At 31.9% G+C, this 13638-nt stretch overlaps 2 protein-coding genes across 2 annotated transcripts in view; one reads left to right on the plus strand and one right to left on the minus strand.

Annotated features, from left to right (window-relative positions):
- Positions 1–5010: 5010 nt before the first annotated feature.
- Positions 5011–7392, minus strand: LOC113385678. Its single transcript, XM_026623522.1, has one exon. It carries the CDS (start codon positions 7390–7392, stop codon positions 5011–5013), a length of 2382 nt encoding a protein of 793 aa, XP_026479307.1.
- A 3724-nt stretch (positions 7393–11116) lies between these two features.
- LOC113385679 overlaps positions 11117–13638 on the plus strand; it is a 44186-nt gene continuing 41664 nt past the window's right edge. Inside the window, exon 1 of the mRNA XM_026623523.1 lies at positions 11117–11192. Within this exon, the coding sequence (XP_026479308.1) occupies positions 11117–11192 (76 nt within the window). The remainder of the gene's footprint in view (positions 11193–13638) is intronic.

The following is a 13638-nucleotide window of genomic DNA, read 5'->3' on the forward strand; positions in this document are numbered from 1 at the left end:
TATATTTATTTGTTATATGAAACATTAAAAGTAACAATAATTCAACGTTTTATAATGTTTGATATATTTTTTAATACCTAACTAACAAATTCATTTTAAAGAATATATATACAGCGCAATCTTTAATTTATTGATTTTTTCTGTCCATTTATGACAAAAAAATAATTTGTAATAAAATATGTTATATTTTTACATTCTCCAGACTCTTATAGTAATTTTTCCATATATATATATATATATATATATATATATATATATATATATATACTAGTTGTGATCGTTCACGCTTTGCCGTGATTTAATAAATTGAAAAGTTGAACAAATATGTGTATTTGTTACATTTAATTTAACGTTACAACTATCTGTTCAACAATTCACCTATTCAACAATTTGCCTGCGAATTTACCTATCAACTTGTTAATCAATCTACCATTTTACCGGCTTACCAATTTACCTAGCAACCTATTTACCTATCGACCTGTTTATCAATACACAATTTGACCTGTCAACCAATTTACCTGCTTTCCAATTTACCTGTCATTGCGTTCTGAATGTCTACCAATTAACCTGTTCAATAATTTATCTGTTGAGCAATTTACCTGTTTAACCAATTGTCTACTAATTTACCTATCAACCTGTTTATCAATCTACTATTTCACCGGCCTACAAATTTACCTGACATCCCTTTCTACATGTCTCCCAATTAACCTGTCAACCTGTTTATTTGTCTACATATTCGTCAATCTACCAATTCTCCTCTCTAGCATTTTACATATCCTCCAATTCACCAGTTCACCAGTTTACCTTTATAAATTCTCTAATTCACCTTATTTATTTACGCATTATAAAAAATTACAGCTCAAATTGATTCTACGTTTTAGTTAGAAAACGTTTGTATGTGAACAAGAAAAGGGCTGTTTTTAGGGTTTTCCCGGCAATTATTCGATTTTTTCTCCCCTAAGAACCATCCTTGGACTTCAACGAACATTTTGAAAAAAGAATTGGCCAAATTGGTTCAGGCGTTGTTGAGTAATGCGCTTACGAACACATTTTGCGATTCATTTTTATATTATAGATATAAACATAGAATAATTTTGAATGTTTTTTACTAGTATTTAAGTTTTCGTTTTCTCTAAAACATATTATTTTTTTGTTTTACATATTTATGTGTCTAATCTAGGAACACTATGTATATCTAGATACCATGCACGTCAGATAAGAAAAACAAAAAAAAACAAAAAACTTTAATATTTTATCATGAATCTGTAAAAAATTTTAAAATTTTATAAAAACTAATCAAAATGACAAAATTTTGAAAGTAAATTTGCTTTTGCTCTCAAAGCAAAAAAATAGTAAAATTAGCTTAATAACACATTCTTTATTGCCTAAAATTTCAAATATAAATTCAATAAAAAATGGCACTGCGATCAGGAGGAAAATTCATGAAGGAGATAATGAGGAATTATGTGGGTCAAACTGTAAGTTATATTTACTTATTATTAACAAACTTAAAAATTTTCAGAAAAACAATAAATAAATTCGAATGACAATTGGAATTTGAGGAACAATGATAGACCTTATAGTATACATGCAGTCAGATCAAGTCAATTTTGATATTAAGTTTACATAGTAACATCACAATAGCTTTTAAAATACATTATAATCAGATTGTTATTTATTTATTTATTTATTTATTTATTTATTTATTTATTAGACACCAATCGTTATATAGATAATATTTTCTTTACATAGTACTAAAAAGATCTATATTATATTTTTTATAAATATTTTTATGCAGTCGTCATCTCAGAGTATGCAGGGATCCACGTCATCAATCCAGCAAAAGTATCATCTCCAAGTGCAAAAACCTGCTTCGACCACAATTTGTAATAGTTTGGACAGCATTATCAAGAGGTTTGGCAATGGGCAAAACAATTCAATGCCCAATTTGGCAGAGAACAAAACCCCCCAGAAAGGAATTATCAAATGTGGAAAAATTTATTCCGTAGTATCAAATTTTTTGCAAAATAATTTAGAAAAAGTGGCGTTGTTGAATTCCAGCAAGAGTTCACAACTATATGCAACTGCAAAGGAGAATAGCGAAAATGATAAGTAAGTTAGAATATATAGATGAAACTTTTATAAAATAATATAATAGATTGGTAATAAATTTTCATTTGACGTTTACTAATGATAATTCGAGGACACATTACAATTTTTCAAATTAATATGTATTTAGTTCAAATTAATATTAGCAAGATAAATAATAGAGGAAATACGGACAAAATGATAATGTATTTTATTTTTATCTTAAATTTATTTATTCAAAAATATTACAATAAGTGTCAATCGTTATCAGACATCATGGATTCATTAACTGCCAATAGTCTTTTAAAAGACTTAATTGAGAAGGAAATTAAGTAGTAAATTATTTAAGTAGGAACTATAATAACATATTTAAGAAAAATTACAAAAACCATTTTGTCCATATAGTACGGAAAATGACATTGTTGAATCCATACTAAAATACTAATTTATGAGAAGACAGTTCACAAACATCATTTGGGACATTATAAGCCCAAAAGGAACAAAATTAGAAGTAGTTAAAGTAACAATTAAAAGTCAATTACCTTCTCCAGAATTCAATTTCCTCTCTTCCTGGCATCGAATGAACTACCCTGTTGTTATTGCGAAATAGTACTATTTAATTTTATTTATTGTATAAGTATGTATGCGCATAGCATCGTGCCTTAAGTTTAGTGGAACTTCCCGTACCAAAAATTATTTTTTTTTAAAAAAGATGAACATTTAAAAAAAAAATACTTTGAAAAAATTAGATTTTTGAGAAACTATAATATTTTGACAAAAATGAACTTTTTTCAAAAAAAATTTTTTTTGAAACAAATATTTTCTTTATTTTGAAATATATTGGCAATTCTGAACTTTTTTCAAAGCAATCGAATTTTTACGCAGCGCGTAAGCGCCGCGTCGCCGTCTTACGGATAAACATTGGTACGGAACCGATAGGAATGTAGACAAAATTTATACTTATTGTTAAAATCTCTATAAAATATCTGATAATTTGATGTGCGTATGCCTAATGATTTTTGTCCGCCAAATGGCATTTTTTTACTTTTTTCACTAGACCTACATGAAAATTTGATCAATTCTTCATCTTGTTAATACAAGTAAAATGTTTTTTGAATTATTAAAATCGGAATCTCCGCTTTCTTAGAACTGAGTTACCGTTTTTGGCACTTTTTGTCCCGTATCTTCCAAACGGCTAGACCTGCCTATGCCAAAAACTAATCAGCACGTCTCCTTATCAACAGCAATCGAATGTTATTTGAATAATCGAAATTGGTTGAACCGTGTTCCCGAAATTGTAGAACAAAATTTGTATCCGCACAGACACACACACACATACAACCATTTTGTTTAAAGTATGCTAAAATGTTCAGAAACCCCTGAAATGTAAAGATAGAAAAAATTTAATTTTCGATTTTACGGGAATGTTAACTAGGCAATTTTTAAACAATGCCATTTTCTCATTTTGCCTATATTATATACCATTTTGTCCGTATTTACCCTATCTTAATAATAAATGATTTCCTTACCTTTCCTCGTCTATCACTCTCATTACCACTATCTTCCCCCCCCCCCTTTTTTTACCCATCCTTTTGTGTATTTTTCTTTCCAAACTTCTGCTTCCATTCTTCTTGGCTCTTCCGTGCTTCAGCTTACTATTCAGATAATTCGTCAATCATCTGCATTCTTCTTCTTCCCATTCATTTCAGTCCTTCTATTTCAGTCCTATTCAGTCCCTATACAATAACTCTGAAATGAATTACGGTTTCTTTTTAATAAGTTAAATTATTGTAAGTTTGAATTAATGGCTTAAATATCATTTAATAACGTAAAATTTATATTAACAGATTAAAAACTAAAACATCAGATGTGATCATTTTTGATGATGGATACTCAAATTGCGATACACAAAAACTGTACGCAAACACGGCATGTCTGACGAAACCATTGCACAGAAGACGAAGGCTGCTAAAATCTACATTGCCTTGGCAGAAATATTATGCAAATATGTCGACCTACAGGTAAAAACTATTTTAATTCAATATTATTTAACCAGTAATTGAAATTATTCTCTGTATTTTATAAGCGGTAGCAATGTATACTTGTACTAACTAGAATTATTACAAGGCACACATGGGTTGCCCTTTCTCTTTGTGATGATGAATTTTTACATATTACAAATGATGATTAATTTTTACATACTTCAAATTATGATGCGATATATTGCAGCAATGGCATGGCTTTAAAAGCTATTCTTACGTTAAAACATTCTTGAGTTAACATTTATAAGAAAAAATAGATATCGATATCACTACTCCTCGATATTCAGTCGTACGTACCGCTAGATTTGAACACGAAACCTTGTGGTTCAGAAAATTCATACCATTGCACAATAAACCCCAAAATGTATTATTTGTGCTTGTCCGTGGATAAGTGGTTAGAGCTATGGGATTTGAATTATAAGTTTGATAACTATGCCTCGAGAGCAGTCTGATGTTAAGCGGCTGACATCGATTTTTTACTTAGATAGCAATATGTTTCCAGATAAAAAAAATCTTGCCGTTTATTGCTGCATCCTGTATCACTATTGCAAAAATTGCAATTGTAAAAAAATCATAGAGAGATAAGAATAATATATCTGTTTTGGGTTTCCATCCACAAAACCGACGTAGTTTTTTTTTTTTTTATTTATTTTTTATTGGCTTTGTAAGCTTGTACATTGGCCATTGTCTACAGAATTTCACATCTACAAAAATTAAGACTAATATACATATATATATATATAAATCCACATGCATACATACTCATTCACCACCTATATATATATATACATATATATGCACATATATATACACGCATATACATACACAAAGACACATCAATATACATATACACCTAATTTTAATTACACATGTTGAATCTCTATACCATTAATCTAGTTTCACATATATACTCGTATATAGCATCATAAGTTACAGTGTCTGCCAACATCAGTCTCAGGTTTGTGGGAAGTGGGATCCTCAGTTTTGTTAATTTATTCCATAGTTTTTCTCTTTTTTCCTCCATATGTCTACACTCCATAATTAAGTGATTGGCATCTGCATTATTTGCTTCGCCAAGACAATGACAATACGGATTGATGTTAATTCCGATCCTATTCAAGTGGAAAGGCGTAAAGGTGTGATTGGTTCTCAGACGATTAAAAATGCAGTAAAAATGACGACTCCTCGTAAATTTGTCGAACCATGGTCTGACAGGAATTTGTTCTTGTATGGCTGCATAAAACTGTCCTTTTTCACGACTTGACTCTTGGAATTCCAATTGCCACTCCTTGTATATCTTTGCCTTAAAGAGGTTTTTGATATCTTGGTGGGATATTCCATCTTCTACGATTATACCCGTGTTTATTGCATCTTTTGCTCCTTTGTCAGCAGCTTCATTCCCTGTTACTCCAATATGACTCTTGATCCAAATTAAGTAAACGGATTTTCTTTTCGAGAGTATGTTATGTATATGATTAAGAGTATCTAACACTAAAAAACTTGGGTCCCTGCCTATAGATAGCAGGCTCTCTAAAGATGATCGGCTATCACTGAATACAACGGCTTTCTCCAAGCTAAGTGAGGCGATGTTCCGAATACATTTGTTTATGGCGTACATTTCAGCTGTATAAATCGACGCATTTATATCTAACTTATATTTAGTATATAAGTTAGTGTTCTGATGATAGATGCAAGCACCTACGCCCTCAGGACCTTTTGAACCATCTGTGAAGAAAACCTCGAAGTCCGGAAACGTGTTTTTAATTTTATCTTCAATTTCTAATCTATACCCCCAATCAATTGGACTGCTATATATATTACAAAATTCCGTCTGTATGATATTTTGAAGGTTTGTAGTCGTGATTTCATAGTTGAAGTAGAATTTTGTTGCTTTGTTTTGTTCTTCTAATGGCTTGCATTTGTATTCAGTTTCTGAGATCACTGACATAAGTATAGGTTTCTTCTTATTCTGCCAATATTGTCTGTTCTGACAGTTGTTAGCACTACTAATTTTTTGTATCACCTCTACGTTGTTGGACCTTATTCTGTCAATAACGAATTTCGTTGCTAACAGTTTCCTCCTCAAATGCAGAGGCATTATGTGTGCTTCCACATGTAAGGCGTTAATGGGCGTTGAACGCAAAACTCCCAGGCAATACCTTATAGCTTTATTTTGCAGGGTATCCAGTTTGCGTAGTAGATTTTTACTTGCATCCCCATAAATGAAGCAGCCATAATCAAGTTTAGATAATATAAGCTGTTTATATATCCTGATTGCAACCTTCACGTCAGCGCCATACATCATGTGATTTAATACTCTCAAGATATTTAATGCATCTTCACATTTTCTTGACAGATTTTCCAAATGTGGACCCCATCGTAATTTGTTATCTATAGTCAAACCCAGACATTTTGTGGTAGTTTGTATTTTTAAGGTGTATCTACCTAATTTTATTGACTCCATCGCAATAGAATTCCTTTGTCTGGTGAAAAACGATACTGCACTTTTATTCTCGGAGATTGAAAATCCCAGTGATGTGGTCCATTTTCCAAATGACGTCATGGTCTGATCCATTTTTTTGATCACATCATTTAATGACACTCCACTATGTGATAATATTAGATCATCTGCATATTGCATGATCCGAGCGTCCTGGCCAATCTCATTTTGAAGGTGTGCCGTGTATACGTTGAACAACAAGGGACTAAGGACAGAACCCTGAGGTAAGCCTTCCGACATATACCGTGGCCCATAATGTGTATCTTTACATCTGAGGACTAATTTTCGATCTTTCAATAAGTGATAAATGTGAACAATAAATCTCTTAGGGAGTTTTAATTCATATAGAATGTTTATTAAAATCGGTATTTGAACCCTGTTGTATGCGTTCTCCAAATCCAAGTTGATAGTCAATACACAATTTTTCTTGGCCAGGTTGTTGTGAATTTCATAGACGAAACTAGTTAGAACATCATACGTGCCTCTTTTGTTTCTGAAACCTTGCATGTAACTTGGCAATTTCTTCTTATTCTCGAGCCACCACTCGATTCTTCTTTTCATTAAGCGTTCGAATGTTTTGGACATACATGACGCTAGAGAAATCGGCCGATATGATTCTATTTTTGTTGCATCCTTATTAGGCTTTAGAACTGGTATTGTGATATATGTCCTCCAGTCTTTTACAGCAATCTCTTTAGTCCAGATGTCGTTGAAGACCTTCAGTAGAATTTTTTTTCCCTTATCTGATAGGTTACTTAGCATGGGGTAATGTATATTGTCATTACCCGGCGCAGTATTACTATTCCTTTTTAGTGCCAAATGTAATTCATCAATGGTAAAGGGACCTTCTAATTCGTCATTTTTTTCATGTCCTGTATGTTGACGTCATTAATTACCGTATCCGGAGTAAGTGAGTTAAGAAACTGATCAGCTAAGTTATTAGGAAATGCATTGGTTCGAGTGGCTCCATTTTTCATGACCTTTATATGGTGCCAGATTTGTTGTGAAGACATGTCTCTGGAGAAAGAGTTACAAAACTCTGTCCATTTATCGTATTTTTTCTTTTTAAATACAAATCGACACTTAGCTACCGCTCGCTTGTATTTTATATAATTGTCTATGTTTGGTATTTCTTTGTATTTCTTAATTGCTTCCGATTTTATTTTCTTCACTTTGTTGCACTCCTCGTCCCACCAAGGATTTGATTTATTTCTATATTTCGTACCCAAATACGGATTTGTTTTTGGAATATTCATTAGTGCTGCATTATTAATGCATTCAATAAACTTGGAATAGGAAATCATCGGATTAGAGTTGAGATTAGTATTCGACAACATTCTGTCTACAGTTTGCGCATAACCTGACCAATCTGCATCTTTAATTTTCCACCGATATCTGTTTACTGGACTATGATTGTATTTAAACTTATTATCATTGCCTAATTTAACATTAATACTAATTGCTAAATGATCAGACCCTAGAGTTTCATTTAATACACTCCATTCAGCCCTAATCATCACTGATGGGCTGCATATTGTTAAGTCTACCGCGGAAGGATTCCTATCGTGTCTTCTTATCATTGTAGGTGTTCCGTCATTCATAAGACATAAACCCTCTGAGTTTATGGCTTCACTAAGATTTATGCCTGCATTATTGTTTTTTAACCCTCCAAAACTTATGTGGTGAGCATTACAGTCCCCTGCTAGTATTAACGGTTGATTTAGTTCCTGGAATAGCGACACCCAATATTCCGTTCCTGTCTTGTGCCCGGGGGCACAATAAATCGCCACAATATTAAGTGTTATGTTATGTATGGCCAGCTTAATTCCACAAATCTGAATTTTATTGGTAATGAAACTGTTTAAATTTAACGTCTGAAATTGGTATCTTCGGTGGATAAGTATTCCAACTCCTCCATAACCATCTTCCCTATTCTTTGATATAAAGGCGTATCCAGATATCTGAAATCTATTATTATCTTTGAGCCATGTTTCAGATAATATTACGATATCTATATGGTTGGTGTTTAAATAGGATTCTAGATGCAGCTTATTTGAAAAAACAGATCTGATATTGATTTGAATAATTTTTAGCATTATTATTATTATTATTTTTTTTTTAAGTTATTATCACTAAATAATTTTAAGCTTCCATACGTAATATACTGTGCTCACAGCCAAATCAAACTTGTTTGTCGGGTCCAACTTTGGACCTCATCATTTTGTTTAGTATTTCTGACAACAGGTTATAATGTTCAGCGCTACTAGGAATGTATATATGTTTAATTTTTTCAATGAATTCGTTTAAGAAATTTAATGAACCATCTTGTTGAACATTGCTATTATTTTCGACTATTGCAGATTCACGTTCCACGCTCGGTTTTAACCTTTTTCTTGGGTTGAGGTTAAATTCGGTTTTGTTATTTCTATTTGATACAGGTTCCTTCACTGACTGTTTTTTTATTGAGGATCCAGAATTGAATGGAGTATTGCTTTTGGTAATTTTGTAAGTCGCTCTTTTAGGTTTATGAAAGGTTGTCGGATTTAAAAATTCCGGTTGCTCCTCCTCCTCTAAATCAGAAAGGGCGTCGAACCTATTTTTAGTTATCTTGCTGTCTGTACTAGATGCAGGTTTTGCATACAAACCTGGAAATTCTTTATCTTTGCCCGTGAAACTGAATCCGGCTTTTGACTTGTTTGCATAGCTGTCTTTATATAATATATTTCTGGCTTCATGGTATGCTAGATTCTGCCAAGCCATAATTTCTTTAATTTTTTTATTTTTAATAAATACCGTGCATTCTTTATCATTTGCAGGGTGATCCCCATTGCACAACGCACATAGAAATTTGGATGCTATACATATTTTCGCATTATGTTCTCCGGAACATTTCATACATCTCTCTTTTCCTCTACATTGGTCCTTAACGTGATTGAACCGACAGCATTTGTAGCATTGGACCACTTTCTGTACAAACGGTCGAACCTCACATTTTACCGAATGTATAGCTACCTTATTCGGTAAACTTGTGCCCCTAAACGTTAATTTGACACATTGTGATGAGTATTTTATTGTATTATTATTTTTCGGTCTTAAACATACCACGTCTATAACCGGAATGTCTGTTTCAATGGCGTTTATAATTTCTTGTTCTGAGAGATTCGCATCCACATCAAATATTATGCCATGCCTTGCAAGTAGGTATTTTGGGATGTATGCCTTCAGATTATTTTTTTCTAAAATTTTGTCATCTAGAATTTTGTTCGCCACCCTGGCGCTTTTAAATTCCATCTTTACTTTATTTTTTCCTATAACCGAAACTTCTGTCAAACCAAATTTGAAATATGCCCCTGCATTATGTATGATTTTTCCCAAGGCCATCGGGTGTAGTCGGCCTATATTTTTGTCCTTGGATTCAACAAATATAGTGTAAGGGCCCATATCGCAACCTTCGAAACGTATCAAATTATTTAATGGATTAACTCTTTCATCTGATTTATTTTGATCGTTTATATTGTTATCACTTATTAGATCTTTTGTTATTTCCATTGTTGTATCACTATTATTTGACGCTAAATTACTGTTTTCCCCTTTGTTTTCCTTTTGTTCTAACTTTTCCCTTTTATTACTATCTGCACTTACATCGTTGATATTATATTTATAATTAACATTAACACTATTCTTAATGTTCAAATCACAACTACTAACTGATTCATTTTCTACACTAATTACACTTTCAGTATCACAAAAATCCATGTCACTCAATCTATTTAAGCTAGTGTTTCTTGCATCTGCTGTTGACTCTCCAATCGCAGAGCGGCAGGTAAAAAGGTTTGGGTCAGGTGGTCGGCCGCACTGACCATCCGACTCGGAAGACATTATGCAATTATTTACGATTTATTTATTCGATGTGAATCGCTCGGCTGCTACAATCGAACTGTGACCGACGTAGTTGGTGAAGTCATATTATCCAAATATCTCATAGAACTTTTAAATTCTAATTGCTGATCTATTGCTAAAGAATAATAATAAAAAATATTATTCATTAGCAATATAAAAAATACGAAGTAAATAAGTGCAATAATTTATATAAATTATCCGAAGCACTAACTATTTGAACATTATTTGATTCATGATCATGGACATACATTTCTGTACAAAATAATAAAGTTTTACAATATCATCACATATTTTTTTTAAAAAAAGATAAATTTTGTGTGTAAATTATAATTACTAAAAGCTTTTAGATAGCAAATATAGCTAAAAAGAGAATCTCTTAGAAATGTATTTTGTCGAATTTTATAACAAACTGTTAATGTTACAACGAAATTTTGTAACAAGTTTAAAATAGATTGAGAAAGTGGTTCTAACATCATTACTTTCAGCATTAATTTTATTCTCACGATTAATTTTATAATTTATTATATATGATTAATTATTACTTGAATAGGAAAAGAAGGCGTACTGGAAGAAATTCTCTAGAAAGATGCGATACATTCTTTGTGGACGTCGCAAACCGATGGTGACTAATCAGTTGGCTCCCAGACGTAAACATCGAAAAGGTGAGGAACTAAATATTTGAGTTTAACCCTTTCGCTACGAGTGTCGTCTATAGGCGACATCCACTTGACGACCTGTGTGTATGATTGTCGATAAATACATTTTTATTGATGATGCTCAAAAAATATTAAAAATTATTTTGTGTAACAAATACTGGCTTACTGGCACGTGGAGAAGCGTGTCACTCTTGCGGGAAGCACTCTCGTAACCAAAACGTTATATATCTCTAAAACTTTTTCTTGTATTAAGGGGGTTGTTCAGTTTTTATTTGTTTTTTTTTCGATTTGGAGATTTTTTGATATTATGAAAGCTAAAAACCTTAGAATTATTTAAAAAAAAAATCATATCAATATCTATTTTTTTGACGAAGTTATAGATATACTCGTATATATATCTCTATATGTATAATCCTCTAAAACAGTTTTTTCATCGCTCCGCGAGCTATTGTATGCCAGCTGCTCTCTTTTTCATTATAATACCTCATGCACATGACCTTTTTAATAATGATCATTTTTTAACACCATGCTGTATTTAGTACATTAAATTAAATGGTGTATTTAGTACATCATATTAAAAACTTTAAATAAGTTTTTCTCAAAATGACTTTTTTCAATGCGGTGCCACAAATTAAAAAAAAACTACAAGTCGGATCGACTTGCATTTTTTTAATTTGTTCACCACTGCAATACCTAGTCCCCCTACCTCAACCAACTTGATAACATAACGCAATATAACAATGCCTTCTTTAACACTTTTTTTTAAAAATGGCTGCCATTTTTTCCTTCTTGCTTTTTTTCTTTCATTTTGGTAGGGGGACTGGATTCACCATCCCTGTGGCACCGCAAAAGAGATCGAGATTTTGCAAGGCCGACTTTGGCATTGCAAACATTTTGACAAAACTATTAAAAATTTTGCAAATTCAAGCAATGCAGTGGTCCAAATTTTTTGTTTATTTTTTATATCACTTTATTTTTTTAATTTTTTTTTTTTCGATAATGACATTTTGGTCCTCGTGAGGCTCCACAGGTTGGAAACTGTCGAGTAGAAGTAGTAAAATTATAGATTTTATGAATTTACTTTTTTCATTTTCTATATCATAAATTGTTTTATGATAAATATATACATAAAATTTGCTAAATAGGTAAACACCCAAAGAAAGAATGCCTTCGTGTCCGAATGCCTGGCTGCAAAGCTCTGAGTAATCGAAAGAAGTGCGAAAGGAAGATTATTCGCAAAAAGTGCACGAGGGTCGTGCCTCCGTATCCATCTTTTACAGAATGCTTAAAGGTAACAAAAGCTAAAAGTAATTTTCGAAAATGATATAATGTGAACTGCAAAAGATTAATTATTGATGTATTAATTAAGATCACATCAACCTTTCAAGTCTATACCATCTTATTATTAGCACCAATAAACTGAACCAGTCAAGTGTGATTGACGAATATACTCGTCATGGAGAAGTGGCAGTGAAATAGAGATTTAAAAAAAAACGAAATATGGTCTGAAGTGCCAAGTTATTTCAATATTTTATTACTCATCATACTAGTTGTGTATGGTATCGTGCCTTAAGGCAAATTGCTGGAACTTCTCGTACCGTACTGTAACATTGTCTAATAATCATAAGAGTTATATAAACTGATGAATTACAAATTTAAAATTATTTATTTAAAGTATATAAGTGAGCTTTAGAATTTCAGCCAGGATTAAAATTAAAGTCTGAATTATTTTCGATATACAAAAAAAAAATTGGGAAAAAATTAAAAAAAAATTTTTTTTTCAAAACCAATTTTTTTGTCAAAACAAGCAGAAAGTTTTGTGAATCATTCAAATCAAATGCTTTGCTCTCTCAAAAACTGCTATTTTTTGCACATTTAACTCGGTATCTCCAAAACGGCTGGACCTGCCTTTGCTAAAAACTAACCAGCACATCTCCCTATCATTAGGAATCGAATGTTTTTTGAACCATTCAAATCGGTTGATCCGTGCGCCTGAAAAAAAACATCCATTTTTTTCTGAGGTATGCCAAAATGTTTAGAAACCTTCAAAACGTGAAGAAATGTGAAAATTTTCAATTTCGATTTTCGGACGATTACAATAACTTACTGCGGAAAGTTAGTAAGTAGTGTTACATTGCATTTACCTTAAGGCAAGTTGCATAATTTTCCCGAAATGTGTAAATAATGTATTTAATTAATAAGAATTAATATTTAGCTATTTAAACAAAAATATAAAAATAAAACATTGTAATAAAATGTTCCAATTTTGTGAATGAAACCCATATGTTTTATCCGAAATCTTATCATCGTAACTTTCTCTGTGTTTTACGAATATACTCGTCATGAGCTCGAATCGCACGACACAAAATTGTGCAACTGTTCGATGTGAACGCCACATTTAACTGGTCAACTATTACTTATAAAATATAAAACCATTTTTAGTTGCACTGTT

The sequence above is a fragment of the Ctenocephalides felis genome, unplaced genomic scaffold, assembly GCF_003426905.1.
Source record: "Ctenocephalides felis isolate EL2017-DRISC unplaced genomic scaffold, ASM342690v1 CF-g0.4_SCAFFOLD_03571, whole genome shotgun sequence".
In the NCBI taxonomy this organism is placed as follows: Eukaryota; Metazoa; Arthropoda; class Insecta; order Siphonaptera; family Pulicidae; genus Ctenocephalides; species Ctenocephalides felis.